The sequence below is a fragment of the Hyaena hyaena genome, unplaced genomic scaffold (genome assembly GCF_003009895.1).
Source record: "Hyaena hyaena isolate Hyena2069 unplaced genomic scaffold, ASM300989v1 scaffold_73, whole genome shotgun sequence".
In the NCBI taxonomy this organism is placed as follows: Eukaryota; Metazoa; Chordata; class Mammalia; order Carnivora; family Hyaenidae; genus Hyaena; species Hyaena hyaena.
The window spans coordinates 1271012-1298738 of NW_024080705.1; the positions used below are offsets into that span (position 1 = coordinate 1271012).

At 50.2% G+C, this 27727-nt stretch overlaps 1 protein-coding gene across 2 annotated transcripts in view; it reads right to left on the reverse strand.

Annotated features, from left to right (window-relative positions):
- The window catches only part of TSPAN15 (tetraspanin 15), a 53852-nt gene that overhangs the window by 14883 nt on the left and 11242 nt on the right, over positions 1-27727 (reverse strand). The window contains exons 2-3 of one of the 2 annotated variants that reach the window (XM_039233314.1): positions 9821-10006; positions 8506-8580 (exon numbers count right to left, since the gene is read on the reverse strand). The exons of the other annotated variant lie outside the window; for it this stretch is intronic. Coding sequence (XP_039089245.1) covers positions 8506-8580; positions 9821-10006 — 261 coding nt within the window. The remainder of the gene's footprint in view (positions 1-8505; positions 8581-9820; positions 10007-27727) is intronic. 2 annotated transcript variants of the gene reach the window in all.

Genomic DNA, 27727 nt, shown 5'->3' on the forward strand with positions numbered 1-27727 from the left:
CATGCACCCGGGCTGAGCCAGCACCTCTGGGTTTCCCTCCGTGCTCCCGACTGTGGGGACTCGTCCTCTGGCCTCCCGTCCTGAGATGGGCCCAACTCTAACAAGCAAGGCCAGAAGACAACCCAGGAAGCAAGAAAAAAGGAGGAGAGAAACCTACAACATTCCCTGGAATATGTGCTAGACCCTTCCTCAGACCTGAGGGAGAGGAGCCCATGCTTCAGCTTCGCAGGTATTTGGGGCGCCAGCTGTCCCTCCCACACTCTGTCCACAGTGGGGCACACCAGCTGTGTGGGTCTGGCCAGATCTCAGCAGAACCTTCACGACTTTGCTCCGGGTGGAAAGGATACGTACGTTCGTGTGCGCAGCCAAGCAGGCCACGGTGCCTTCTCCTTTCTCTCTGCCCCTGAACTTCAAGGGCATGTCCAGAACCAGCTAGTGCCAGGGCCACAATAAAACAAACAGGCTGGATGCTGTCCACTGCTCCCTGGCCTGATGTTGGCTGTGACCACAGCATCCTCTGTGGTCTTGGTCAAGACCTGATCAAGGTCAAGAAAGAGGCCACTCCTCACCCCTGCCTTGGTAGTAGAGAGAAGGTAGAGGCAAGGAGGCCTGGGATGGGCACACAGGTGTACCAGCTACAGCCTGGCACCCTCTGGGTGTCCCGCTCAGCTCTGCCTGACTGGGAACACACGGGCAGCAGCTGCCCTCCTCCCACACCCCTGCACCCTTGGGAGAGGCCCTGGAACAAGCTGGAGTACTAGGAGGTCAAGGTGCGACCATCGTGGAGGTCACTCAGACTCTCCTCCCATTCGCTGGGGTCAGGACACTGCACCTCAGGTGCCCGGGCCCTCGGGGCTCTGTGCCACTAGGCTCTGTACAAACGGAGAAGCCACTTCAGTCTGACCGCGGTCATGCTGACAGCAGAAGCCCCATCTAGGGTCAGGGATGGAGAGTTCCTTCCTTATATCCAGAAGCCTGTTCATTGCTGCCGGGCTGCGGCCATGGCCTGTGCACCTTCCTTAGAACCCAGCATGAGGCTGTTAGTCTAATTTGTCCTCATTTGTCACCAAGAGTGACTTAGACTTAACAGGCAGCCCGTGGGGCCAGCCTTGTTACAGTGTACCTCAGGGAAATATTTCTTCTCCTCTTGGTGAGGAGAACATGGAATTATTTCTTCTCCTCTTGGTGAGGAGAACATGGAATTGCAAACTCACCTCTTCCAGAAGCTGACCTTCGGGGTTCCTCACCTTTTTCTCCACCTTATACCGCCCCTTCCCACTGCCATCAACAGCCAGGCTGTTCCTCTATCCTCACCATCAGCCAGTCTCGTATTTTACATTAGAGTTGGAAGGCACATTACTTTTCTTTATATGATGTTTTCACCATGATTTTAAGAAAAAGAAAATTGGGGAGCTAGGGACAAAATGTAAAGGGGAAGATAAAAATCACCCCAGTCCCGCTCTTCAGAGGATATAAGAGTTAGTATGATAATATTTCTATTTTCTTCCACATTTTTCCCGGCCTATTTTTTTTTCATGGTAGAGATCTTACTGCATTTATAATTATATACCTCATTTTTCAATTACTTTGACTTCTGTATCACAGGCATATGAGAACATGGCCCACGATGAGCCCTGACAGTGAGGGTCCTTCGTGCGCTGCACACAGAGACCCCTGACGGGACCCCATGAGGGGACATGCCATCCAATCTTCAGGGTTTGGGGATGATGAGATACTGAGAACCTCTTGGCCCTGACCTTGGCCCACAGCGTCCTCAGCTGTGAGGTCTAGAGGGCTGAGGCCCCTTGCTGGAAGGAGGGTAGGTGCAGAGCTATAGGGCGCTCGGAAGATGGCAGATCAGGCCACTTTTGGGCGTGCGCTCTGGAAACCAGAACCACTGCTCACCCAGGGGACCATTTATGAAAACAATAGCCTCTGCTGACCACAGCCTGGGACCTGGCTCTAGCCAGGAAAGCACCATTCCATGGCCTCTGGAAAGCCACAGGCTGGCGGGGAGCCCTGCAGCTGCGCAGAAACACATCCCCATGGACGAATGGAATAAACCCCACTCCCTCAGGCTGCTGAGAAATGAACCAACACCCCACTCTTCCAGCTCAGAGCAGACAGTCTGAAAAACAGAAAAGGGGAAAAAGGGAGGAACAGGTAGCGACACTAGATCAAAAAAAACAACTGATGAGGCAAAGAAAAAGGGAAATAAAAGAATATTTTGAGACAAACGAAAATGAAAACACAACGTACCATGACTTTGGGGATGCAGCAGAAGCAGTTCTAAGAAGGAAGTTTATAGCGATACACATCTACCTTAAGAAAGAAAGAGAACAATCTCAAAAAAATCTAACTTTACACCTCCAGGATGCAGAAAGAAAAGAGCAAACCAAGCCCCAAGTTAGTAGAGGGAAGGTATAACAAAGACCTGAGTGGAAATAAATGAAGCAGAGACTAGGAAGACAATAAAAAATATCTACAGGGGCACCTGGGTGGCTCAGATGGTTGAGGGTCTGACTTTGGCTCAGGTCATGATCTCACAGCTAGTGGGTCTGAGCCTCGTGTCGGGCTCTGTGCTGACAGCTCAGAGCCAAGAGCTTGCTTCAGATTCTGTGTCTCCCTCTCTCTGCTCACACTCTCACTCTCTCAAAAATAAAATAAACATCAAAAAATTAATAAAAAGCTAAAACATTAAAAAATAAAATTAAAAACTTTTTAGTTTTTAATAGAAATAGAAAATCTGAACAGACGAATCACAGGTCAGAAACTAGTAAACTAGTGAAAGTCCAGGGCCAGTTGCTCACTGGTGAGCTCTACCAAACATTTAAAGAATAGTTAAAACTAATGTTTCTCGGGGCGCCTGGGTGGCTCAGTCGGTTGGGCATCCAACTTCAGCTCAGGTCATGATCTCACGGTTCGTGGGTTCGAGCCCCACATCGGGCTCTCTGCTGATAACTAGCTCAGAGTCTGGAGCCTGCTTCAGATTCTGTGTCTCCCTCTCTCTTTGACCCTCCCCTGCTCATGCTGTCTCTATCTCTCTCTCAAAAACAAAACAAAACAAAACAAAACAAAACTAATGTTTCTCAAATTCTAAGATACTGAAGAGGAGGAAACACTTTAAAGTCATTACGAAGAGAGCATTCCTCTGATACCAAAACTAAACAAGGAGACTATAAGAAAATTATAGGCCAATATCTCTGATAAACATAGCTGAAAAAAGTCCTCAGAAAAATATCAGCAAACGAAATTCAACAGTACATTAAAAGGACCATACACCATGAAAAAATGGGATTTATCCCTGGATGCAAGGATGGTTCAATATGTGCAAATCAATCCATGTGATAATCACATTATCAATGAAGGAGAAAAGACATGTGATCATTTTAATAGATGCATAAAAAGTATTTGACAAAATTTTCTGATAAAAAAACTTCAACAAATTAGGTGTAGAAAGAATGTACAGCAACATAACAAACACCATACATAATAAGCCCACAACTGACATCATACTCAACGGTGAAAAGTAAAAGCTTTTCCTCTAAGATCAGGAAGAGACAAGTGTACACTCTCACTACTTCTATTCAACGTAGTCTTGGAAGTCCTAAGCCAGAGCAAGGAAATTAGGCAAGAGGAAAAAAAAAGTCATCTAAATCAGAAACAAAGAAGTAAAGTTTTCTGTTTGCACATGACATGATCTTATATATAGAAATCTTCAAGACTCCAGCAAAAATCTGTCAAACTAATAAATGAATTCAGTAAAGTTCCAGGAGACAAAAATCAAGATATGAAATGAAAAATCATTTGCATTTCTATACACTAACAATGAACTATCCAAAAAAAGAAAGTAACAAGCCCATTTATAATAGCATCAAACAGAATAAACTATTTAGGGATCAATATAACCAAGGAAGTGGAAGATCTGTACACTGAAAATCATAAAATACTGATGAAAGAAATTGAAGACAACACAAATAAGTGGAAAGTTATCCCTTGTTCATGGATTGGGAGAACTAATATTACTAAACTATTCACACTACCCAAGGCGATCTACAGATTTAACTCAAGACCTATCAAAATTCCAATGGCAGGGCACCTGGGTGGCTCAGTTGGTTAAGTGTCCAACTTTGGCTCTGGTCATGATCTCACAGTTCGTGGGTTCGAGCCCCGCATCCAGTTCTGTGCTGACAGCCAGCTCAGAGACTGGAGCCTGTTTCAGATTCTGTATCTCCCTCTCTGTCTGACCCTCCCCTGCTCACGCTCTCACGCTCTCCTCTCTCTCTCTCTCTCTCTCTCTCTCTCTCAGAAATAAATAAAACATTTAAAAAATCAAAATTCCAATGGCATTTTTTCGCAGAAATAGAAAAAAATCTTAATATTTGGATGGAACCATAAGAGATCTCAAACAGCTAAAGCAATCCTAAGCACAAAAAGTAAGCTGGAGGCGTCACACTTTCTGATTTCAGACTATATTACAAAGCTATAGTTATCAAAATAATATGGTATTGGCAAAAAGAAAGAAAGAGAGAGAGAGAGAGAGAGAGAGAAAGGAAAGGAAAGGAAAGGAAAGGAAAGGAAAGGAAAGGAAAGGAAAGGAAAGGAAAGGAGAGGAAAGGAGAGACATACAGATCAACAGAACAGGATAGAGAGCCTAGAAATAAACCCAGTCATACCCACTAATTTTTGATAAAAGCACCAAGAATACACAACGGGAAAAAGACAGTCTCTTAAATGGTGCTGGGAAAACTAGATCTCCTCATGCAAAAGGATGAATTGGACCATTATCTTACATTATACACAAAAGTCAACCCCAAATGGATAAAAATCTAAGCATAAGACCCAAAATTATAAAACTCTTAAAAGAAAACATGAGGGAAAAAGTCCTGCACATTGGTCATGACAATGATTTTTTGGATCTGACATCAAATGCACAGGCAACAAGGCAAAAATAAACAAGTGGGACAATGTTAAACTAAAAGGCTTCAGGGCGCCTGGGTGGCTCAGTTGGTCAAACATCTGACTCTTGATTTCAGCTCAAGTCATGATCTCACGGTTTGCGGGTTCAAGCTCCACATCAGGCTCTGTGTTGACAGCATAGAGCCTGCTTGGGGATCCTCTCTCTCTCTCTCTCTCCCTCTCTGTCCCTCCCCCGCTCACTCTCTTTCAAAATAAGTAAACATTTTTTAATATTCAACAAAAGAAATCACCAAAAAAATGCAAAGGCAATCTACAGAATAGGAGAAAATATTTGTAAGCCATATATCTGATAAGAAGTTAATATCCAAAATGTCTAAGGAAACCTTAAAACTAAATAGCAAATAACAGTGACAGCAACAAATATAATCTGATTAAAAATGGGCAGAGGAACTTAATAAATGTTTTGCTAAGGAAGCTGTCCAGGTGGCTAACAGGTATATGAAAAGATGCTCAACATCACTTATCATCAGGGAAATGCAAATCAAAACCTCAATGAGCTATCACCTCATGCCTATTTGGATGACTATTATAAAAAAAAAAAAAAAACAGGAGATAAAAATATTGGCGGAGAGAAAAGGAAACCTTTGTATACTGTCGGTGGAGATGTAAATTGGTACAACCACTATGGATAACAGTATGAAAGTTCCTCCAAAAATTAAAAATAATGCTGCAATATACCCTTTGGCTTATATCACATCATTGTTCACAATAGCCAAGTTATGGAAACACCGTGAGTATCCATTGACAGATGAATGGAGATATATATATTTTTAATAAAAATAAAATAATACATATGTTATATATTTTTATTTTATTGCTTTAAGTTATATGTTTATTTTTGAGAGAGACAGAGAAAGACGTGCACACGCAGGAGTGGGGGGAGGGGAGAGAGAGAGGGAGAGAGAAAATCCCAAGCTGTCAAGCGCAGAGCCTGACACAGGGCTTGATCTCACAAACTGTGAGATCACGACCTGAGCTGAAATCAAGAGTTGGATGCTTAACCAACTGAGCCTCCCAGGAGCCCCTATGTATTTTTATGCTCTATTGTACATATATCCACTGCATATACACACAATGAAATAGTCTTTAGCCATGATAAAAAGAAGGATATCTTGCTGTTTGTGACAAGGATGGACCTAGCGGGCATTATGCTGAGTGAAATAAGCCTGACAGAGAAAGACAAATACTGTATGGGATCACTTATATGTGGAATCTTAAAAAAAAAAGGTGAGGGGGAGGTGCTTGGATGCCTCAGTCGGTAAAGAGTCTGACTTCAGCTCGGGTCATGATCTCATGGTTTGTGAGTTCGAGCTCCATGTTGGGCTCTGCTCTGGCAGTGCAAAGCCGGCTTAGGATTCTCACTCTCTCCTCTCTGTCTTCCCCTCCCCTGCTCATGCTTTCTTTCTCTCTCAAAATAAGTAAATAAATAAACAAACAAATAAATATTTTCTAAAGTGAAACCCACAGAACCCGAGAGTAGAAAAGAGGTTACCAGGCCCTAGGAGTGGGGAGCTAGGGAGATGCTGTCAAGGGTACAAACTCTCAGTTATACGATGAGTAAGTTCTCAGGACATAATGCATGGCATGGTGACTATAGTTAATAACACCATATTCTATATGTGACATTTGCTGAGAATAGGCCTTGAGCGTTCTTACTAAAAAAAAAAAAAAGTTACTGTATGAGCTGATGGATGTGTTATTTAACCTGATTGTGGTAATCGCTTCACATTGTATAGGTTTTTTTTTCATTTTTTAAAATGTTTTATTTATTTCTGAGAGACAGAGAGAGACAGCATGAGCAGGGGAGCGTCAGAGAGAGGCGGAGATACAGAATTGGAAGCAGGCTCCAGGCTCTGAGCTGTCATCACAGAGCCCGATGCGGGGCTCAAACCCACAAGCTGTGAGATCATGACCTGAGCCGAAGTTGGACACCCAACTGACTGAGCCACCCAGGCGCCCCTATATAGTTTAAATATATTACAATTTTACTTGTCTATTATACCTCAATAAAGCTGGGGTGGGGGAGCAAAACAGAAGAACTGAAAAACAAGACTGAGCTGACTCCATCTTGCTGTGTGCTTTTGGGAAGTTTTCCTAACCTCTCTGTGCCTCACTGACTCCACTGATAGATGGGAATCTCCCCTCCCCTCTCCTGGAGTTCAAGGGGAAAGAAGACCCCTGGATTCCAGGGGTGTAGACAAGCCTGTGTTTAAGGCCCAGCGCAGCTCCCACCTGGGCCAGGATCCGGCTGCACTCATGAGGAGTTTGGCTGGAGTCAAGCACCGGGTCATTTGAGGGCTCTGCACAACCCTGTGTCTGGGATCATGATGCTGCCTTGGGCTCAACTTCTGATAAGAGGGACAATGTGGCCGCAGCCCTGATGCACCTGTCCAGCCACAAAGCCCAGGAGCTCCAGGAGCCAAGCCGTCTGGGTGGGGGAGGGAGGCAAGAGGGTGGACAGACAGAACAGAGTTGTGGAAACTTGCCTTGCTCCTCAAGGCCCACCTCCACCACCAAGGGCAGGATGGAGACAGAGGAATGGGAGACAGAGGAATGGGAGACAGAGGAATGGGACTGCGGGAGAAGTGACAGAGCCCTGAACTGGAAGTCAGCCCTGCACAGCCACTAGCTTCTTGCGGGACCACGGGCCAGTCTCTTCTCTTCTCCAGGCTTCAGGACCGATGAGCCAATGTGTAGCAAGGGTCCAGCTGGGGTCATTACCACACCAGGTTCTTCACATGCATTCTCTCATCAAACCCTACTCAGAATCCCGAGGGCTAGGCATCATAATCCCTTGAGAACCTGAGGATCTGAGAGGCTAAGTGACTTGGCCCAGGTCACCCAGCCTGTATGAGGTGTCCACAGCCTACACTAGAAGAAACTGGAGACCAGAAGCCCTGAGAACCTTGCCAGCTCAAAGGGGCTTGAGTTCTGCCAACCCTCCATGACCAAGCCATCATCCCCTTTCCCCCAGACAACTGCCACAGCCTTCAGCTGGTCCCTCTACAACCCCCCCTCCCCCCAACCACCACCACCTCCCTGCTGTCCATTCTCCACTCGGCAGCGAGCAAACTGGGAATCAGATCACACCACTCCCTGTAAAACCCTCCAAAGGCTTCCTACTGCCTTGAGGAACAATTCTGAGCCCTACACCATGGCCTACGAGGACCTAGGAGGTCTGCCTTGGTGGCCCTTCCCACTTTCCCTTCCATGCCTCCCCATCGGCCACCTGTGTCAGCCCAGCGGCCCGCACACTGGGCCACAAACCTGCCAAGCTCCTTTCTGCCTTGATAGTTCCCTCTGCCTGGACTTCTGGTTCCCCTGCACCTCACCTACCCCAGATCCTCACCTTCACCTGCTCTCTTTTCTTGTCCTTTGCTTTATTCGATCAGCGCCCATCTCCCCAGCAGAACAGACGCTACGGAGATTATCTACCCTACTCTCTGCACACCCCTAGTTACAGCCCAGGGCATGCCCAGGGGGTGCTCAGCATGCACATGGCCGATACCCGTGCCCGAGGCCCACCTGGTTCCGGAAGATCAGGGCCACCACACCACCAATGAGCTCAATTATGAGGCAAATCCCCAGGATATACATAAACTGAAAAACAAAATTCAGAGATTCACTTAGAGGGGCGAGAGAAGCACCTTGGCTCCAAGGTCAAGTGCGATGAGGAGAATCCTCTCTGTGGGAGCTCTTACTGGCTCCCGGGCCTTCTCCTTCCTCCTGTGAGGGCACAGGATGTGGACAGATATTCCCCGGGAAAACCCATCTCTGGGGCCAGTCAGGGGTCGGGAAGCGTGACTCAGCTGTCCAGGCCAGATTGTTATCGAGGTTTGTCCCACGGTCCTCCACAGAGTAAAGGCAGAAAAACACCCCTCCCACCGCCACCGCCACCACGAGGAGGGCTGACCCAGAGCGGGCCTGGCTGGCTGGGCTACCGCCACGGCATTTACAGCTCTGCCCGCAGAGCCCCTCAGAAGTGGCCTCCCAGTCCCCCCCAGAGTGGGTGAGGGGACGTCTGAGGCCCAAAGAATATATACCCCCACCCCTGCCCCAGCACAAAGCAGGTAGTGTCCAAACTGATGCCAGCAACTTCCAGCCTCAGGCAGCACCAACATCCTGCTTATCAGGGCTTCCCACGTGAGGGGTGACAGTGAGGTCAAACACACACGTGGGCACAGTGAATGGATCTGCCTACCCAGTACCCCCAGCTTCAGGGAGCCACCCCTCACTGCACAGAAAAGGGGGCAGGTGAGGTGGCCCCAGGGCAGGCACTTGGCCCAGGCAGGCTCTTCAGAGTCCTAGGACTTTGGCCAGAGGTTACCAGGAAACACTTTTTGGGATCAAGGGCCATGAAGCCTCTGTTGGCTTGAGGACGCTAGTGACGATTGTAAAGAGAGCCTGAGGACCCAGCCTGGCATCCAGCTGGGAGGTGGCGGAAGAGCAGGAGCCCCCGGTACCATCTAAAGCCCTGGTTCAGTGTGGGTTCGCTGGTTACAGGAGCCACGCACTCACCACCAGCACCTCTGGGATTTGCTTGCTCTCACTTGAGTATGATTTCTCCCACTTGCAACTGAGAGTCCAGACCCACGCAGGGTTTCAGTGAGAGAAGAATATTCAAGTCAGCCTTTATATGCAAAGTGGAGGTGGCCTGGGCTCTCTTGGGCCCACATAACAGAGAGGCTGATCCAGGAGACCTTCTAGAAAGTGTGGTTTGAGGCAAGGACTGAAAAAAACCTGGGCTGCTCAGGGGCCCAGGGGCAGTCTCCCCAGCTCTCTTAGGGACACCAAGGACACCCCCTCCCCCCCAGCTGAGGGGTGCGTGGAGCCAACTCACCGCTTGGAGAAGGCACAGGTTGTCGCGGAGGGAGGCCAACACGCCAATGAAGGACACGATGAACATGATGACCCCCAGAAGGATGAGGATGATGGCTGGGGCCAGAAAGGCACTTTCAAGGGTTTTATATTTCTGCCGCTCAACTTCTGCATAGATCCCCACCGACAGGATCAGGGCCCCGATCAGCTGCAGCAAGAAAGCAAGGAGTGAGAGAGAAGGACCAGCGGTCACTTGATTTTCCTACTGCCAGTTTGTCTGGGGGCTACAGTGCCCGTCACTGGGGAGCTCAGCCCAATGACCATACATGAGGGAGCGTGCTGTGGGCTGACCTGTATTCCCCCAAAGTTCACACGGTGCACTGCTAACCCCAGGCCCTCAGAATGTGACTATATTTGGAGACAGAACCTTTAAAGAGGTAATTAAGTTAAAATGAAACTATACGGGTAGGCCTTCATCCAGTATGACTGTTGTCCTCAAAAGAAGAAAAGATGAGGGCCAGACACACCCAGAGGGAAGAACACGTGAGGACACAGGAAGAAGGCAGCCATGTACAAAGCAGGCAGACAGGCCTCAGAAGAAACCAACCCGGTGAACTTGGACTTCTAGCCTCCAGAGCTGTGAGGAAATACATTGCTGTGGTTGAAGCCACACGGTCTGTGGCATTTTGTTACAGCGGCCGTAGCACGCTGACACAGACTCTGTTTGGAAATGCCGCACGAGAGGAGGGTACCGGTGGGTCGGGAGAAAGGCCACTGCTTAGAGGGTCAGACGACATGGGTTTGAGTCCCAGCTCTGCCACTAGCTAACCGTGGGCCTCAGATAGGTAGGTGGCCCCTCAGTTCCATGTTGCCCTCTGAAACATGGGAGGAAGATGCTTGTTTCTGCCCTGCCCACACCCCAAGTTCTGGCAAGGCTTTCGTAAGAGATAAGGAAAGTGGGAATATTGTCAACCAAAGCACGCAGGGCCGCTGAAAGGACTGCTCCCCAGGCAGGCCACCCCAAGGACATTTCAGAGCTGCTCAGGGGGCCAAGCAAATTCCTTGTTATCAACTTTCCCAACAGTGGAAAGATGACTATTGTAGCACTCCATCAGGATAAACCCAGGCGACGAAGCCCCCGCAGAGGGCCCCTCTTTTCTCTGGGCCTGAAAACTTGCTTACTAAACTTTCAGGGATTGGGTTTTTTTAATAAAGTTTATTTACTTATTTATTTTGAGAGAGAGAGAGAGAGAGAGCACGAGTTGGGGAGGGGCAGAGAGAGAGGGAGAGAGAGAGAGAATCCCAAGCAGGCTCCACGTTGTCAGCACAGAGCCTGATGCAGGGCTCGAACTCATGAACTGTGAGATCATGACCTGAGCCAAAACCGAGAGTCAGACACTTAACCGACAGAGTCACCTGGGCGCCCCTACCTTTTCAGGGAGTTTTATCAGCTGACACCACTCCCAACTCTCAGATAAGTCTGGGCCTATCTCACCCTGGGATCCCACGGTACTGTCCTGATTGGCCCCCTTCAGCCCATTCTCCACACCAGAGAGACCAGGCAAAGCCCCATCAGAGCAGCCTGGTTCTCTGTGAGAATAAAAACACCAGCCTTAATCACAGATGACAGACAGGCCCACATGACCTGTCTGAGCTCACGTCTCCCTCTCCTCCCTTCTTCACTCTGCTTTAGCAGCACTGGGCTCCTTACTGCTGGTAGAAAACACACAGCGCACCATCCCGAGGCCTTTACACAGGCTGTTCCCGCTCTCCAGAATGCTCTTCCTCCTGACATCCACGAGGCTCACTCCCTCTCCTCCCTCTTGTCTTTGCTCCATTGTTAGCTGTTTTGTGAGGCCTTTCTGAGACATCTTATTTAGAAGGAGAAAATCCCTCCCCCTGAAACTTCTGACACCAATACCCCATTTTATTTTTCTCCTTTGCACTTACCAGTATGTAACATGCAACTTTATTCTTTTACTTTTTAATTGCTTGGCTTCCCCATAAGACTTTAAGCTGCATGTCAAGGAGGGATTTCCCAACTACCTGGGGCATCTCCAGCACCCAGAACAGTCCCGACGTTTAGGTACCATCAGTGTTTACAATCAGTGTGCACTGAATGGAGGCGAACTGGACTTCCCAATCGGCGCCCTTGGGTTTGAGTCCGACGCCGTCTACCTGGTCTCCTGCCTGTCTAAGGATCCTGACTTTCCGGGCCACGCATTCCTGGGTGCAAGGACAAATCATCAGATATGCTGGACTTCCTCTCCAAGGAGAAGGTGGTGTGAGAGGGTAACAGCTGAGGCACAGCCCGCTAAGGTCTCCGCAAAGGAAGCGAGGGGTAATACAGACCGGATGTTGGCAACATATGCCATGGACATAGCTACCCTAGAGTCACATCCAGAACACTGAGGACGCCGCCCCTCCAGTTACTCACTGGTCTTAAATTGGCTCTAATGTGCCGTCAAAATAGATCTCCGCAACTTCCTTCCAAAGAGCGCAGAGACTGTCCTGGGTAAACGGAAGTGCCTGTTTTCCCCTAACTTTTGACAAGTAGCCGAGATACCAAAAGTCAAGCAGACCAAGCTTATTTAGAAACACCAGATAACAGAGGGTTGCCAAGAAGCCATCTCCCCCCAGGGGGAGGAGGGGTCCGCCCCATTTGAAAAGATAATCCAGGATTTACCCAGACCCACTTCCCCCAGTGTGAAAGGAACGCCTTTCCAACACAGAGGTGCAAAGGGAGCTGAGAGACTCAGTCAGGAGTTACTTATTAACAAGCTGACCATATCAGGAAAACCATGAGTGAAATGATGTCATCGACAGTACCCACTTGGGTAAATGTTTACATTTATAAGGCAGAACGAACACACACACACACACACACACACACGCAGGAAATTTTCTACAGGAAGATGGTGATCACAGGAAATAAAATCTACTTTTAACAGAGCAAGATTAATCAGAGGCTCTCTGGTCAGTTCAGGCTCCAAAACCCAGAACAAGGTAAAATTAGTGTTCAAGGCCGTCCTAAGCCCTGTGGGTCTTCTGAGAACAGGAACAAGCACTTTAAAAAGCTCAGTCTCCCCCTTCTGAATTACTGGACTTCTAAGGAATGCCTACCGAACTCTAACCCTGAACCAGACACAGAGGCCGGAGATCCTTGGGCTGAAGACCATGGTTAAAGAAGACGACACGGGATGGAAGTCTTCACAGCATAGGCGGGGAGTGAATTAAATACACAGGGACACAGTGTACTTGAGGGCTACACAGGTGGGGTTTTATCCTCTGTCTTGATGAGAAGCGTAATTCTTCTGCTGTTGCTGACCCAACAAGATAGCATCTAAGTATTTTCAGAATTGCTTCCATATACTTTTGCAAATTTTGTGTTTCCTGTTTTAAGGATTTTTTAAAGCTTATTTATTTATTTGGAGAGACAGAGAGAGCACACGAACATGGGAGAGGCAGAGAGAGAGAGAGAGGGAGAGAGAGAGAATCCCAAGCAGACTCTGCACTTTTAGCACAGAGCCCAATGTGGGGCTTGAACTCACGAACCACGAGATCATGACCTGAACTGAAACCAAGAGCTGGACACTTAACCAACTGAGCCATCCAGGCATGCCAGCGTTTTCCTGTTTTAAAGGGAAAAAAAAAAAGCTCTTCTGGGGTGGAGAGACCTGGGCAGACAACTAGCCTCTATCCCTCATTCCTGCCTAAGGCTATGCTTCTGGGTTAAGGTAGCCTGCTCTGGAAACCATCTGGAAACCAAAATGGCAGGGCAGACCTCACCCCAGCCCTCTCCATAAAGTCAGCCAGTGGCTTCTTCTATTTTTACAAGCTCCCTAGGGACCTGAGACCCACTCCAGAAGGGCCTTGCAGGCAGGAAACAAAACTTCCTTTGGTCTGAGCTCCCTCCTGTTGCAAAGCATCGCATTTTCCTTGCCAGTCAGCCTGACCACATTTCCAGACCACCAAAGCCATAGGAAAATCTCCTGTGGCAAACAGAAACCCAAGCTTCCTTACTCCGCAAGCACCGCGCACTGAGCTGTCACACACCCGCCTCTCCTGCCACCCCAGCCCCCCCCCCCCCCCCCCCCCCCCCCCCCCCCCCCCCCCCGTGGCCTGGCAGACACCCCTGAGGCCCCTCCCAACACAGCACAGGCTGCACGGGGCTCCTCATTCAAATGCTCAAGGGGCAGTGGGCATGGGGAGAGGCAGCCATACGCCCTCTCGAGTAACTTTAAGATTTCCAATGATATTTATATATCTGATGACATCGGTTCATGTTTGCATTTGGGTATAAAATTAACTGTCATTGTGAGCATGCGATCCCACCCAATCCTCTCTAATTAGAGCCTCTCCCCAAGGGTGCTGGGGAGCCACTCCAGCTCCAGCCAGAAGCAAATGGCCCATTTGTCATGCAGGACAGCTTCAGCTAGAGACCCCTGGGGGAGGGAGGGAGGCGCACAAGGCCATGCTCACGTCGGGCGTCGGGCGCAGCCCGGAGCCCCAGGCTTTGCAAGCCCTGTGGCCCAGCATCAACTGGGCCTGAAGGTTCCCGCTGAGCCCTGCAGCTTGGAACCAGCTTCCTCCTCTGCAGGGAGAAGCCCAGCTTCACACAGCTGCTGGGAAGCAGGAGGCCCCATGACATTCCAGCACCTGTGTCTCCTCCTTCAGGAAGCATCTGGTCCCCAGTATGCTGGCTCACTCCCGGCTGACGCAAGTCTGCACTTACAGACCCATTTTCACTCCCAAAAGGCACACACCAGGCACCTAGTATGTCCCAGGCCCTGAGGTCACAGCGGTCACAAGACCAGAGAGGGGTAAGAACGGGGTAAGATAGGGGTCAGAGAGGTAGGAATTGACCTCTGTAGTCCATTGGATGGAATCAGCGCGTCTTTGAACTGGGGATGGAGAAAAGGTCGTAACCTTTACTTTTGTTAACCTCTAACTGAATGTTTCTAGCACAAAAAAGGTGACAATTCCCTGGTCTCTGGGAAGCAAGCTGCGATCCTTACCATGGAGAGGCCCAGGGGGCTCTGCGAACTCCAACAAAAGTGAGGGGAAGAAAGGGAATGTCAGGAAGCCAAGATGGACTTCCTGGAGGAGTCAGCATTTCCTGGAAGGTCCCAAGAACTGATTCATTCTGGAACTGTTTCATGAGGCACTCAAGGCTCCAGAGTTCTCTGTGGGGCCCAAAGCACTTTTCTGAGTTTCCAGCTTTGAAAGGATGTGAAACCTCAAGACCCAAGAGAGATTTTAGGTAAGATGGGGTTGGCGGGGCCCCTGCATCTGGCCAAGCAATCCTGGACCTCACACCCACCAGCCCTTCTGCCCCGGGTCAATCCTGCCTGGCCTTAGCATCCCACCTCCCCCTCCTCCACAGGCTTTGTACCAGCTTCTCTCCTGTACAGACAGAGGTGATGGAAGGAGCAGCAGAGGGGAGACCAGAGGTGAGCTGGCGTTTAGGCCTCCATTACCAGCTCGGTGCTCCTGGCCACGTCATGTCTCCTCTTCAGGCCTCATTTTTCACGCGTAAAACAGTAAAGCCCGGTGCCATTTACCACTCAATTACACTGTGCCAGCAGCCTGCAAGTGCTAGACCAGGTCCAGAAGTCCTGGGAGATAACTGAAATGTCCTTGCAAAATACGCAGGTGCCCACAGCAGGGCCATGCTGCCAAGAGCACGTTCTGTGATGACGCGACTGTCCAGGATGGTCGTCACTTGCCACGTGTGGCTAGCAAGCTCTGGAAGTGTGACTCGCGTGGCTGAGGAACCAAATTTCCCATTTTATCTCACTGTGTGTGATTTCAATTTGACCACACAAAGCTCGTGGCCACCACAGTGGACAGCACACCCTAGAGAGTGCCCCCACCGCTCCTCCCACAGTGCTCCTTCCTCAAGTCACAGAGAGCACCCTGACTTAAAAATCATGGGCCCTGGGGCGCCTGGGTGGCTTAGTCGGTTAAGGGTCCGACTTTCGCTTAGGTCATGATCTCGTGGTTCATGGGCTCAAGCCCCGTGTCGGGCTCTGTGCTGACTGCCAGCTCGGAGCCTGGAGCCTGTTTCAGTCTGTGACTCCCTCTCACTCTGACCCTCCCCTGCTCATGCTGTCTCTCTCTCTCTCTCCTAGAAATAAATAAAACATTTTAAAAAATTAAAAAAAAAAAATCATGGGCTCTAACTATCCAGCCGCCAGCTAGAGAAGGTTCAATTAATATTCGCTGCCCTCACTCAGTAGAAAACAGAGTCTTCTCCCGGTTTTCCCAAGAAAGCTCAGCTCACGTTGGCCCACTCCTCTTGCCCTTGAGGAAAGCAGGACAGGCAGGATCCAGAAGGCCCTGGCAGTGCCCCAGCCCACACTGACATAGGGCCCATTCCATCCCCTCCAGAAGAGTGCCAGCCCTGCCCTAGGACCACTGGGCAGGATTCCCAGCTCTCGGGTCCTGGCCCCCAGCGCCCCTGCCCTGGCCCCAGCCCGGCCATGGGCAGCCCGCACTTGGGGAAGGGGCTCCTACCAACCCCAAACCAAAGCCAGCTACTTGGGGAAGCACCAGTGACTGTCCCCTCCTGCTGGCAAAGGAGCAAGTCTCTGGTCTCCATCACTGGACTTTGCTGTCAACTCTGCCTTGACCCTCAACAAGACTTCCTTAAAATAAAAAAAATAAAAAAAAAAATAAAAAAAAGCTAGACCTCAAGTGCAGAGTACTGGTCAGTTGCAGTCCTTGGTCCATGACATTCTCCATCACAGCCCGCTTTTGCTTATAATGTAATAAGCACCATTTGTTATCCAGTTCTCCTGCCCCTGCTGATCTGGCCCAACCCGTTGTCATACACTAAGGTTCCACATATGGTTGGGCCTATTTCTGTTCCTCATTCGTCGATCGGTCAGTCTGGCTATCCCCGAACAGCCTCCCCATTACAGCGACTGCCACTTTGTAACACATCTGAGCCTCTGGTAGGCCAATTCCCTCCTTCCAGTCTTCTTCCCAAGCGGCCAGATATCCTTGGACCTTGATTCTTCCATACACATTTTAGAATCACCTTGTCAAATTCCATGGGAGAAAAAGAAAAAACCTGCTGAGGTCTGACTGGACCACATTGAATCTATAGATCTCTTTGGGGAGGACTGACATCTTTAGTCTGTCAGGCTTCCGGCCCATGAGTATAGTCTATTCCTTCTTTGTGTCTTCTTTATTATGACTTCTCTATAAATAGTGCTCTCCAGCCCCCTCAAGGTTTTCAGGCAGAAATGGGGAAAGGATGAACCCAAAGAAGAAACCCTGGCGACCATTCCAGAACAGAACATTCCATGGCTTAAGGATCGGAGTGACTTGTGGATAATCTGAAAACCGGGGTAAAAAAGGAGAATCAAGAGCAAATCCCTTCCATCCAACACGCTCCCCTCCCTGGTTTCCTGTTCCCTCCCTCTCCAGACCTCCCCCCTCCCCCCACACTGTGTCAGAAGAGTCGGAAGCCACATCCTCCTGGGGCTGTGTTCCCATCACGTCTGGGTGATTATCTTCCCAGATCTCAGTCCCAGGTGGGCCCCAGCCAAGTGGGCTCATAAGCAGAAGCTTATCAGAACCCTGGACAGGTGGGCCTGGCAGTGGGGACAGGAAGTACCCCAGCTCTGGCCACGGCAAGCAGCACCCCAGGCCTAGGGATGGGGCTGTAGCTGAGAGCTCGGAAGGGGGACTGGAGACTGGGGTATGGGCTTGGGCCCCCGCAGCATGAAGAGCCAGGCAGTGTGCGGCTGGGGAGCCTCCTGCTGGGGTACCGGGAGTGCCTGCCCAGGAGTGTACCCTGTGCCAAGCCACCGCTGTGCACCCTGCCCCCTCCCTCTGGCCCAGGAGCGCCTTCCCCTGCAGCGCACAGCAACCAGGAAGCCCAGGCTCTCCCTCAGGGCTGTGGGCGGCTGGCGGGAATGGGTCAGGTGGCCCAGGCCGCCCGCCTCTCAGACATTTTAAAAGGGCACACAGGCTCACAGAGGTGACAAAGGGGCTTTGGTCGTGGACAACGGGTCTCAGCAGCCTTTCAGAGCATACACATGTCTACCAGGTACTGGGCAGGGCATCCCCGATTCTTCCACTGGCCTGGGGCTTTTCCCAGAGACCGCGTGGGACTCATCCCTCAGAACCGGAAGTGAAGGCAAGAGGAACTTCCGGGACAGGGCTGGGGGGGGCGGGGGGGGCGGTGTAGGCAGGGGTCTCCCGCGATCTCACTTCTCCCTGACTCTCTGGGCTGCTGAGAGGAGCAGCCCCGGTACGGGAGGCAGCTGCCTGGCAAAGACTGGGCAGGGCAGGGAAGGGCAGCAGTGGGGGAAGGAAGAGACGAAGGACTGCCCGGCATCAGTGCAGAGGGCACTGAGGCCCCTCAGCCAGGCTACCGCTTCCTAAGAGCCACCTGGCTGGGTTGGGCATATATAATTTAAGTGTTGTCGCTACACTAAGCATTTCGTGTTTCTTATTTTTAACGTTAACGTTACATATAGCTTTATATCTAAGAAAAAAATGAATCAAATTGTTTTTTATATATACGTGGCCCTTGGTTTGTTCCTTCCCCCTTTGCCCCTGAACTAGAGTTGGAAGGCGGAGGAGGCATTCGGACCACAAAGTGTCAGTGCCGGGCGTGGGCGGGGCCTTCAGAACTGCCTCCACTCCGAGGGCTCCTGACTCCAGAGAGGTCAAAGGAAGAAGGGGAAAAGGAGGCAGCATCTCACACTAAAAGGAGCATTGGGGGTGAGGGGAGACTGTAATCCCAGCTTTGCCGCTGACTCCCATGTGACCTTGGGCAAGCCCCTTCCTGTCTCTGAGCCTCAGTTTCCCTGCTCCAAAAGGGAGGGCGTTGGCTACAAGCTCTAGAATCCCTTCACTGCTCTAGAAGTCCGTGGAAACACGGACACGAGAGCACACGAGAACAGCTCCGCCTAGAATCCCAGCCATTAGCAGACAGAAAGTGGCCCGAAGTCTCCTCTCCTGGGGGTCCCCTGCTTTCCTACCTGGTCCAGAATGTCACATTTAGCATGAGAAAAAGCCCTACAGGGGACAGAGGTCCCTTTCCCACCCCAGCTTCCACCAGGGCACACACCCCGGGCACTATCTCCTACACCAGCAGTTGAAAGGAGACAAAGAGTTGTTTGGAAATAGTAAAGGTATAAGCGGCTAATTAATACTCATCCTCCAAAACTCAGCTCAAAGCCCTCCTCCCCTGGGAAGCCTTTCTGGATCACCGCAGCAATAGGGATCTCTTTCCACTGCTGATCCCCTGTAAACCGAGAGTGGGGAGCCGTCACTGGTCCCGATATTTATAGTATTAATTCTGCCCATTGAACAAATAATCCCAGGTATTTAGTGTTTATTATGTACTGCACACAGAACATGATGGCGGGACCCGGCAATTCACATGCCATCTGTGACCTCAACAACTTCACAGTCTTCACATACCATGCCGTGTCAGTGTCACAGGTTCACAGGAGGTGCGGTGGCTTAGCTCCCAGACCACACTCTCCCCACAGAAGCCACATGAAAAGTGGTTAGGGCCCACGCCGGTTCACAGCAGCCTTACGAACCACAATGTCCCTGAAACACAAAGCCAGGGAAAAGTTCCCGGCACCCAGCAGGTATCCAATCAGTGTTATTTCTCCTTCCACAGTAAAGATATAGGACTGTTCTTTTTTTTTTTTTTTAAGTTTATTTATCTTGAGAGAGAGTGAGTGCATGCATGTGCCAGCTAGGGAGGGGCGGAAAGAGGGAGAGAGAGAATCCCAAGCAGACTCCTGGCTGTCAAAGCAGCCAAGTCAAGGGGAGGGGCTCACTCCCACAAACCGTGAAAGCATAGCCTGAGCTGAAACCAAGAGTCGCTGCTTAACCGACTGAGCCACCCAGGCGCCCCAAAGATATAGTACTATTCTAACACTGATGTTTCAAGACTCGAATCAGGTCCTAGAAACCATTTCTCCTTTTAGAGACACTTTGGTTCAAGGATAATTCAGGAAAGGGGAGTCCCTATCCTGAATGCCAAGGCAGCATTCACTGATTCAACACACATTTATTAAGTACCTATTATGTACCAACCCCTGGGAATAAAAAGAGAAGATGTTGTTCCTGCCCTCAAGGAACTCAGTCTGGTAAGACACACCTGCTCACCAATAAATGTAGCAGAGTTAGGAAAATATAATATGGGGGTAGAGTGTGCACAGGGGCCAGAGAGGAGGAGACAGTAAATCACAGACCAAGACCAGGGAAATCTAGGAAGGCTTCCCGGAGAAGGTGATGTTTGGACTGAGCCCATTTAATGCATGTAATAGACAAGCAAAGATTTCTGAAGTGGACGAGGGGTTTCAGATGCCCATGAAGGTGCCTTGGAAACAGCAAGTCAGCATACTTGGGAGTCAAGGACAGGTAGATGGGGGAGCAGAGGAGGCCAGGAAAGCTCTTAGAAGCCAGGCTACCAAGGTCAGGTCTCTCCGATTAAACCAAAATGTTCATTTATTCCGCATCACTTCACTGAGAGGATTTGTAAGCCAGTGGTTCTCAACATTTTTGATCCCAGGGCTCCTTTTCACTCTTTTGGAGTGGAGGACCCCAGAGCTTTTATTTTTATAGACATTTATCAATTATTTACTACATAAGAATTTAAAACAGCCATATTTTATCTATTAACTCATTTAGACATAACAATAGATTTACACGTTAACACAAATAACATACTTTCTAGAAGATATTTTCTAAAACATAAAAAAAAAAAAAAAAGGAGGGAGAAGAGTGGCATGGGCTTTACATTTTTGCCAACGACGCAGGGCTGATGGGGAGACGGCTGCTCCCCCGCTCAGTCCGCCACCACCCTGTGCTCTGAAACACTCCACTGACCACGCCCAAGGAGGAGCATGCGGAAGGCCAGCGACCTCTCAGTGTTTCTGTAAAAATGGTTCTGAGTTCGCGGACCCCTAGAAAGGGTCCCCGCAAGGGTGGCTGGAGCACACTCTGAGAGCAGCTCTTTGGGGACCAGAGGTGATGGGGGACACAGCTATAGCAAACCCAACACAAAAGTCCCAGCTCTGGGGGAGTTCGCATTCTTGCTGGGGAGAGACAAATAAGAAAAACACAGTATGTCATGGTTATAAGTGCTGTGGAGAAGAAAACAGGAAAGGAGGCCAGGGAGGCTGGGGAGGAGTCTGTCATTTTAAATAGCTTAGTCAGGGAAAGTGACATTTGAGCAAACACTTGAGGTAGGGGAGGACTCTTTACGATCCATGCCGATATGTATGGATGAATGTTCCTACCAACGTGCTCCGTGTGCTCACAGAAGAGTAGCTCTAGGGCGACAGAGGGGGAGAGTGTGGGAGATGAGGTCAGAGGGCAGGCGTGGGGCTAAGCAGCTCGGGGGTAGGGGGTGCCTTTTAAGCCCCCAAGAGGACTCTGACTTTTGCTCTGAGCTGTTGGGAGGCACACAGGTCTCTAGAGGAAGGTCTGACTGACTTTGATTTTTTTTTTTGAATGATTATTTATTTTTGAGATGGGGGGAAGAGCAGGTATGGGGGTGGGCAGCAGAGGGAGGTGGAGACAGAGAACCCAAAGCAGGCCTTGTGCTGACAGCAGAGAGCCAGATGTTTGGCTCTGAGTCTGAGCCCCTCAGGCTCTCCTTGACTTTGATTTTTCAGTGAGTAACTCTAACTGACTGCTGGGCTGAGAAGAGACCGGGGTGGGGGGGTGGGGGGGGTAGAGGTGCAGAGGGAGAACAAGTCAGATGCCCAGTGGCAGGGGCCTGGACCAGGGTGGATGGGCGGGGGGGAGGGGGGGGCGGGGAGGTGGCCAGAAGTGGGCAGACTCAAGATATATTTTGAAGTTACAAGAGGGAAATAGCTGAAATAATTTAAGCAAGGAGTCACACGCTCAGATTTGCTTTCAGAAGTTCTTTGACGAAACAGAATATTCACACAGCCACCCTGCAGCTGATTTGCCATCTAGGGGAAATACACGTTAACCACGGAGGGGGCCGGCGGTGTAGCTTGGCACGGCCTGCAGTGGAGTGGCCGGACATTGTTCACCTCCGAACGTAGTATCCCGGACCTTCTGCCACATCCCGGTGCAGAGCTTGCACGGGAAATGTGTGGCCTGAGCCCATGTACAAGGAAACCGTGAAGTGAAGCCAGAACCCTGGTGTTCTGCAGACCACTGGCCTAGAGACATCAAACCCCCAAAAGCAGTGTGGTTGAACTTGATTGGGGCCTTCCAGAGATGCCACAGCCATGAAAATGTGTAAACCTTGAGTGCAGCCTGGTTGAGTCAAATGTCTGTCCCCAAAGATGTTTGAGGAACAACCGGGGAAATCTGTGGATATGACCTGCATATCAGATGAGGTTTTTATTTTATGGCGATTTTTTTTCCCAGATGGACAGTGGCAGCGTGTGGGAGAATGCCTTTTTTGGAAAGCTGGAGTAGCTAAGAGTGAGGTCACAATGGCTGCAGCTTCCTTTCAGCTGGGTTGGCAAAAAAAAGTGTTGCACTGAGAAAGAGAGAGAGAGAGAGATGAGGGAGAGAGAGAAAGGGTAAGGCAAGATGTTAACAGTTAGTAGTCAACAGCATGCAGGTGTTCTTTAAACTCTTATTTCAACTTTTTTGTGGATTTAAAAAAAGTTGGGGGGACAGTGCCTGGGTGGCTCAGTCGTTGGAGCATCCGACTTGGGCTCAGGTCATGATCTCCCAGCTCATGGGTTTGACCCCTGTTTTCTGACAACTCAGAGCCTGGAGCCTGCTTCAGATTCTGTGTCTCCCTCTCTCTACCCCTCCCTGCCTCATGCTCATTCTCTCACTCTCTCTCAAGAGTAAATAAATAAACTTAAAAAGAAAGAAAGAGGGGGAGGGGGGATGGGCATGGAGGAGGGCACTTTGGGGATGAGCACTGAGTGTTATGTGGAAACTAATTTGACAATAAACTATTTGTAAAAAAAAAAAAACAGTTAAGATGGTAAATTTTAGTCTGTTTACCACAATTAAAAATATGGCACATAGGGCAGTAGTGACCACAGTGGAGCATGAAGGGAGCTCCTTTAGGGGTGGGGAATGTTCTTAATTTGAGTGGTGGTCCCATGGGTATGTTCAGTTCATGAATATTCATCAAGCTGTATAGCGTACTTGTGTTTAAATACTACGGTGCAAAGTTACCATGGGAGAAAAAGAAAGCAATGTCCAGTTGTAAAGTGCTTTAATTTGTGCTAGAGTACAATCCTGAGTGCCATATATAAGGCACTCTCCCACCCACTTAGCTCTATTACAACACTCTGAGGGAAGTGCTGCTTTATGAAAGGAAACTAAGGAATGGCAGTTTCCAAGGAAAAAAAATCATTTACAAGTTTGTAGTAGGACATCATAAATAACTCAGATCTTTCAGGTGTACATCTCTAAGGGTACATTCTCTTGCCTACTCAGTTTAAAGTTTTTCAGTCTTGAAAATNGGGCATGGAGGAGGGCACTTTGGGGATGAGCACTGAGTGTTATGTGGAAACTAATTTGACAATAAACTATTTGTAAAAAAAAAAGAAAGAAAGAAAGAGAGAGAGAGAGAGAGAGAGAGGGAGGGAAGGAAGGAAGGAAGGAAGGAAGGAAGGAAGGAAGGAAGGAAGGAAGGAAGGAAGGAAGGAAAAAACTTCTAAATAAATAAATAAATTTCCAAGTTCACGGCTTCTCTAGCAACCAGGGCTATCCAGCCTGCAAGAGAGAGAGGGCCTCCCCTGGCCCCACCCAGCCACACCTGAGGCACCAGAACCAGGGGACAAAAGAGCAAAGCGCCCCTACGTGCCCCGGGCGCACGGACTTCCCAAAAACCTGCTCCCGCACACCGGTGGTTTGCCCAGCGTCGTGTAGCCACGGGTCGCCCAAGTGGACTTTGAGCAGCCAGCCCCGAGGGGGTGCGGCCGCTTGAAGCCCCTCCCCCAGTGCCGGCGCCGGGCCAGCCTGTGCAGCTGGTGATTACGGGTGGACGCTCGGGAGTCCCCATCACGGCTTCCGCTCGCTCCGGCCCCCTCCACCCCTGCATTCCACATCACTACCCAGGCCCAGCAAGCCTTTCCCTAGCTTCCTTGTGAACTTCCCTAAGCGAGCAGAGAGGAAGGCCCCAGTAGGTGCATCAGGCAGGCAAAGGCAGGCAAGTGACAGAAGACCACCCTGCCAGGACTCCAGAACATACAACATTCAGGGACTCAGAGGCACTTACCCTCATGTTTCAGGTGCTGGGGACCTTTTTTTGCCAGAGTGAGACTCGATGCAATGCATGAACTGTAGTGCTATAGCCTGATTATTTTTAATGCATGGTGAGAAATATTTTAGGGATGATTGGGGAACTTCTAACATGGACTTTGCATTTCCTTAGGCATGAACATGGTGGTTATACCCAAGAACATTCTTTTCTAAAATTTTTTTAGGAGACACATTTGGAGTGAAGTGTGCTGATGTCTGCCGCTTACTTTGACACAGCCAACTGTTTTGATTCTGGCTGACGGTTGTAGGGGTGTTCTTTATATCATTCTTCCACCATCTCTAACGTTTTAATTTTCTCACTATAAAAAGTTGAGAGAGCGGGCAAGATCCAAGTCGCATTGTTTTCCACCGGGAAGCCTGTTTGCAGGGCTGAGTTTCCCTTTGGCCTGGGAAGTCTCTGTGGCCCCAGCCAGGGGCCTGCTCACCAGAGACCGGCGAGAGTCAGCCTCCCCGGGCCTGGAATGAATGCCCTAACCAGATGGATCACTGACTGCCAACCGGAGCTAAATATAGGCCACAGCAGGAACCTAGCTATTATTCCTCCAAGAAAGCCCACTAGAAAACAGGCCCCCAGGCACCCTGGACACGCTCCGGCCTATGCCTGGGAGAGAGGCCTGGAGGAAGGGAGAAGGGGCTCATGCTTCACCTTCAGTCTCCTCTGCTTCTGCTTGAAGAAAATCAGAACCAGAGAATACACACAGTGGACCATCATGAGGCAATCCTGGCTCTCCAAGTGCCAGCTGGGAGAGGAGGTGAAGGCGCGTGAGTGACCTCTCGCTGAGGCTGGCTGGGGATGACCTGGCAAAGAGTGCATGCCAGCCAGCCCTCCGCCACTTAGGATCTGTGTGACCTTGGACAAGCCACTTCCCTCTCTGAGCATTAGTCGCCTCAGCTGTGAAACAGGAAGGCTGTTAAGCAGAAATGCTAATACCAATGGTCACTCAGAGGACCCAAGGAAAAAGAGAAACTCCTTTGTAAACTGTAAGGTGCTATAACACATCATGTGAACCCCCATTTTTTCTTTATTTTATTTTTTTATTTTTGAGACAGAGAGAAACAGAGCATAAGTGGGGAGGGGCAGAGAGAGAAAGAGGGACACAGAGAGGCTCAAGGCTCTGAGCTGTCAGCACAGAGCCCAACATGGGGCTCGAACCCACGAACCATGAGATCATGACCTGAGCCGAAGTCAGATGCTTAACCGACTGAGTCACCCAGGCGCACCCTTCCCCCCATTTTTTCTTTAAAAGTCAGCAGATACAAAGACCGTGCTAAGTGCCTTCGCCTGACCAGGAGATACTATTTTTCTTTCAAGCAACTGATGTTTCTTATTAAAATAAACACGATCCTAACCTAACCTATTGACATGAATGAAATCATAGAATTGAGATACTAATTATTTTCTTTAACACATATTACACTTCACAGTGTTCCCCCAGGGACCACCTAAAAGCCTCTTGTGAAGCACCAGGAAGCAGATGGACGCTGTTCTGGCCCAACCGCCTTATTTTGCAGATGTGAATCTGAGGCCCAGAGAGAGGTTGTCACTCCCATGAGGTCACACAGCATATTAGCCGCTGGACAGCAGCTGTAACCCGGGTCTCCAGACTCCCAAGCCAGTGCTCTCTCCACCACAACCTGGCCTCTCTCATGAAAAAAGAGTTCTCACACCCTGGCATACCCTCTCCTGATGGAAAACTTAAAAGGACAGTGACATGAAGGCCAGTGAAACCATTTCTGCCTTCCTGCACTTCCAGAGAGTCCGATGGAGAGAGGGCCCAGGTGCCTCATGCCACTTCGGGTCTGCTCCCTCCTGTCCCACGCAGGGTGCCAGTCAGCCCACCTCCACGTGGGAGCCCTGGGGAGCTGGTCCCCACGCCAGGGCCCTTGCTCCTCTAGCAGGGCTTTGGGGAGATCTGGAGGGCCCCCGAATGCCCAGGAAATGTTAGATGGCTGCCTAAGTCCCTGACCCAATGAACCAACAACACCCGAACAGCCCATGCCTCTAAAAGGGAAATGTTCTCCCGAGGAAAAACACCTGAGACAGAAAGGAACTGAGAGAGAGTGAGGCTGGGCATTTACTTGCAACGTCCCTAAGGTCTCTGAGCCTCTCTTTACCCCAGTGTAGAGTGAGGGGGGCAATAACCATGCTGCCTCTTAGGATTGCTGGATGAATAAATGAGAGAATGTCTAGCAAACACAGGGAGGGTTCTTTTTATTTATTTATTTATTTATTTATTTATTTATTATTATTATTTTTTTTTTTGGAGAGAGAGAAAGAGAGTGTGAGTGGGGGAGGGACAGAGGGAGAGAGAGAATCCCCGATGCAGGGCTCGATCCCACAACCTGATCATGACCTTGGCCTAACCTGACCATGACCTGAGCCTGGACCTGATCGTGACCAATCATGACCTGAGCCTAAATCAAGAGTTGGACACTCAACCAACTGAGCCATCCAGGTGCCCCGATTGTTAGCTTTAAAGAGACAAAACAGTAGGATCCAGAAATCAACTAGACAGGGGACAGCACTGGGGGTAATCCCAACCGCAAAAAGGAAAGTTCGATTCTGAGAGGCCAGTACCCGAGGAGAGCACAGTGGAGACAGAAGACAGAACAGAAGCCCCACTCCTACCACAGGGACCATGGGTCCCTGAACAACCCCGTCCTCCTCTTCTTTCTGCCGTGATCACGAGTCCCCTACTCTTGGGGAAGGAAAGAGTCAAGTGGCCACTGCCACCCCTGTGGGAGCCCAGAGCCCAGCTGTCTGTCCACTGCTGACTAAGTGACCCCGCCAGGGCCTCCTGGGAGCCGCTGGCCGGCCCCGCCCCCGCCCCATCACAGGCTGTCTGCAGCTGCCCTGAGCTCTCTGCTAGCACTCAGTGAGTGACAGCCTCTCAAGGGACAGGGACAGGGCCGGCTCATCTCTCCCCCCAGTGCAGCACAGGGCCAGCCAGACAGCGAGCCTGGGCCTGAGGATGGGCGGAACCAAGTCAGAGGCCTGAGTTCCAGGCGGCTGCCTGAGTTCTCTCTGGCCCTACAGGGAACAGCCTTCCCTGATTCACACCGGGCCGCACATCAGGCCTCGTCCCCGGGGCCCAGCAGCAGTCCCGTTTACGGTGTGGACACCGGCACCCCACGTGGAAAGGATAATACCGAGTGAAATCACCCACTGGGGCCCATCGTCGGCTCTGAACGCTCAATGGAGGCCGTCCCATTTAGAACCAGAAGCTGTCGCTGTGTGGTCTGGTGTATTTCCTCCCCTTTCAAAGGCAGGGGTTGCACCAGACGCTCTCAGTGACCTGGACCCGGAGAGGGGGTGAAACAGAGAAGACTAAGGTGTCATTTCCCCACCTAGAGGGTCAGCCCTTGACAGAGATGGAGCTGACGTCTGGGAGTGGCAACCAGAAGTGTGCGTGGTTTCCTGTCCCACTGGGCGGCCTGGACTGTAGAGGAGCATCAGGGAGGACTTCGAGGAGGCGGGAAGGGGGCCTGAAGGACGAGGAGGCCAGGCGGAGAGCAGTCGGGATGAGCCTGTGAGAGGGAGGACGGGTCCCTGAAGAGGGGTGATTGCTGGGCCTGGACCCGGAGGTCGGACACCCCCTCTGGGAAGGCTGGGCCTGGAGCAGCACACAGGGGGAAGAGCACGTCTCCACGGATAGGTGGGGAGCGAGTC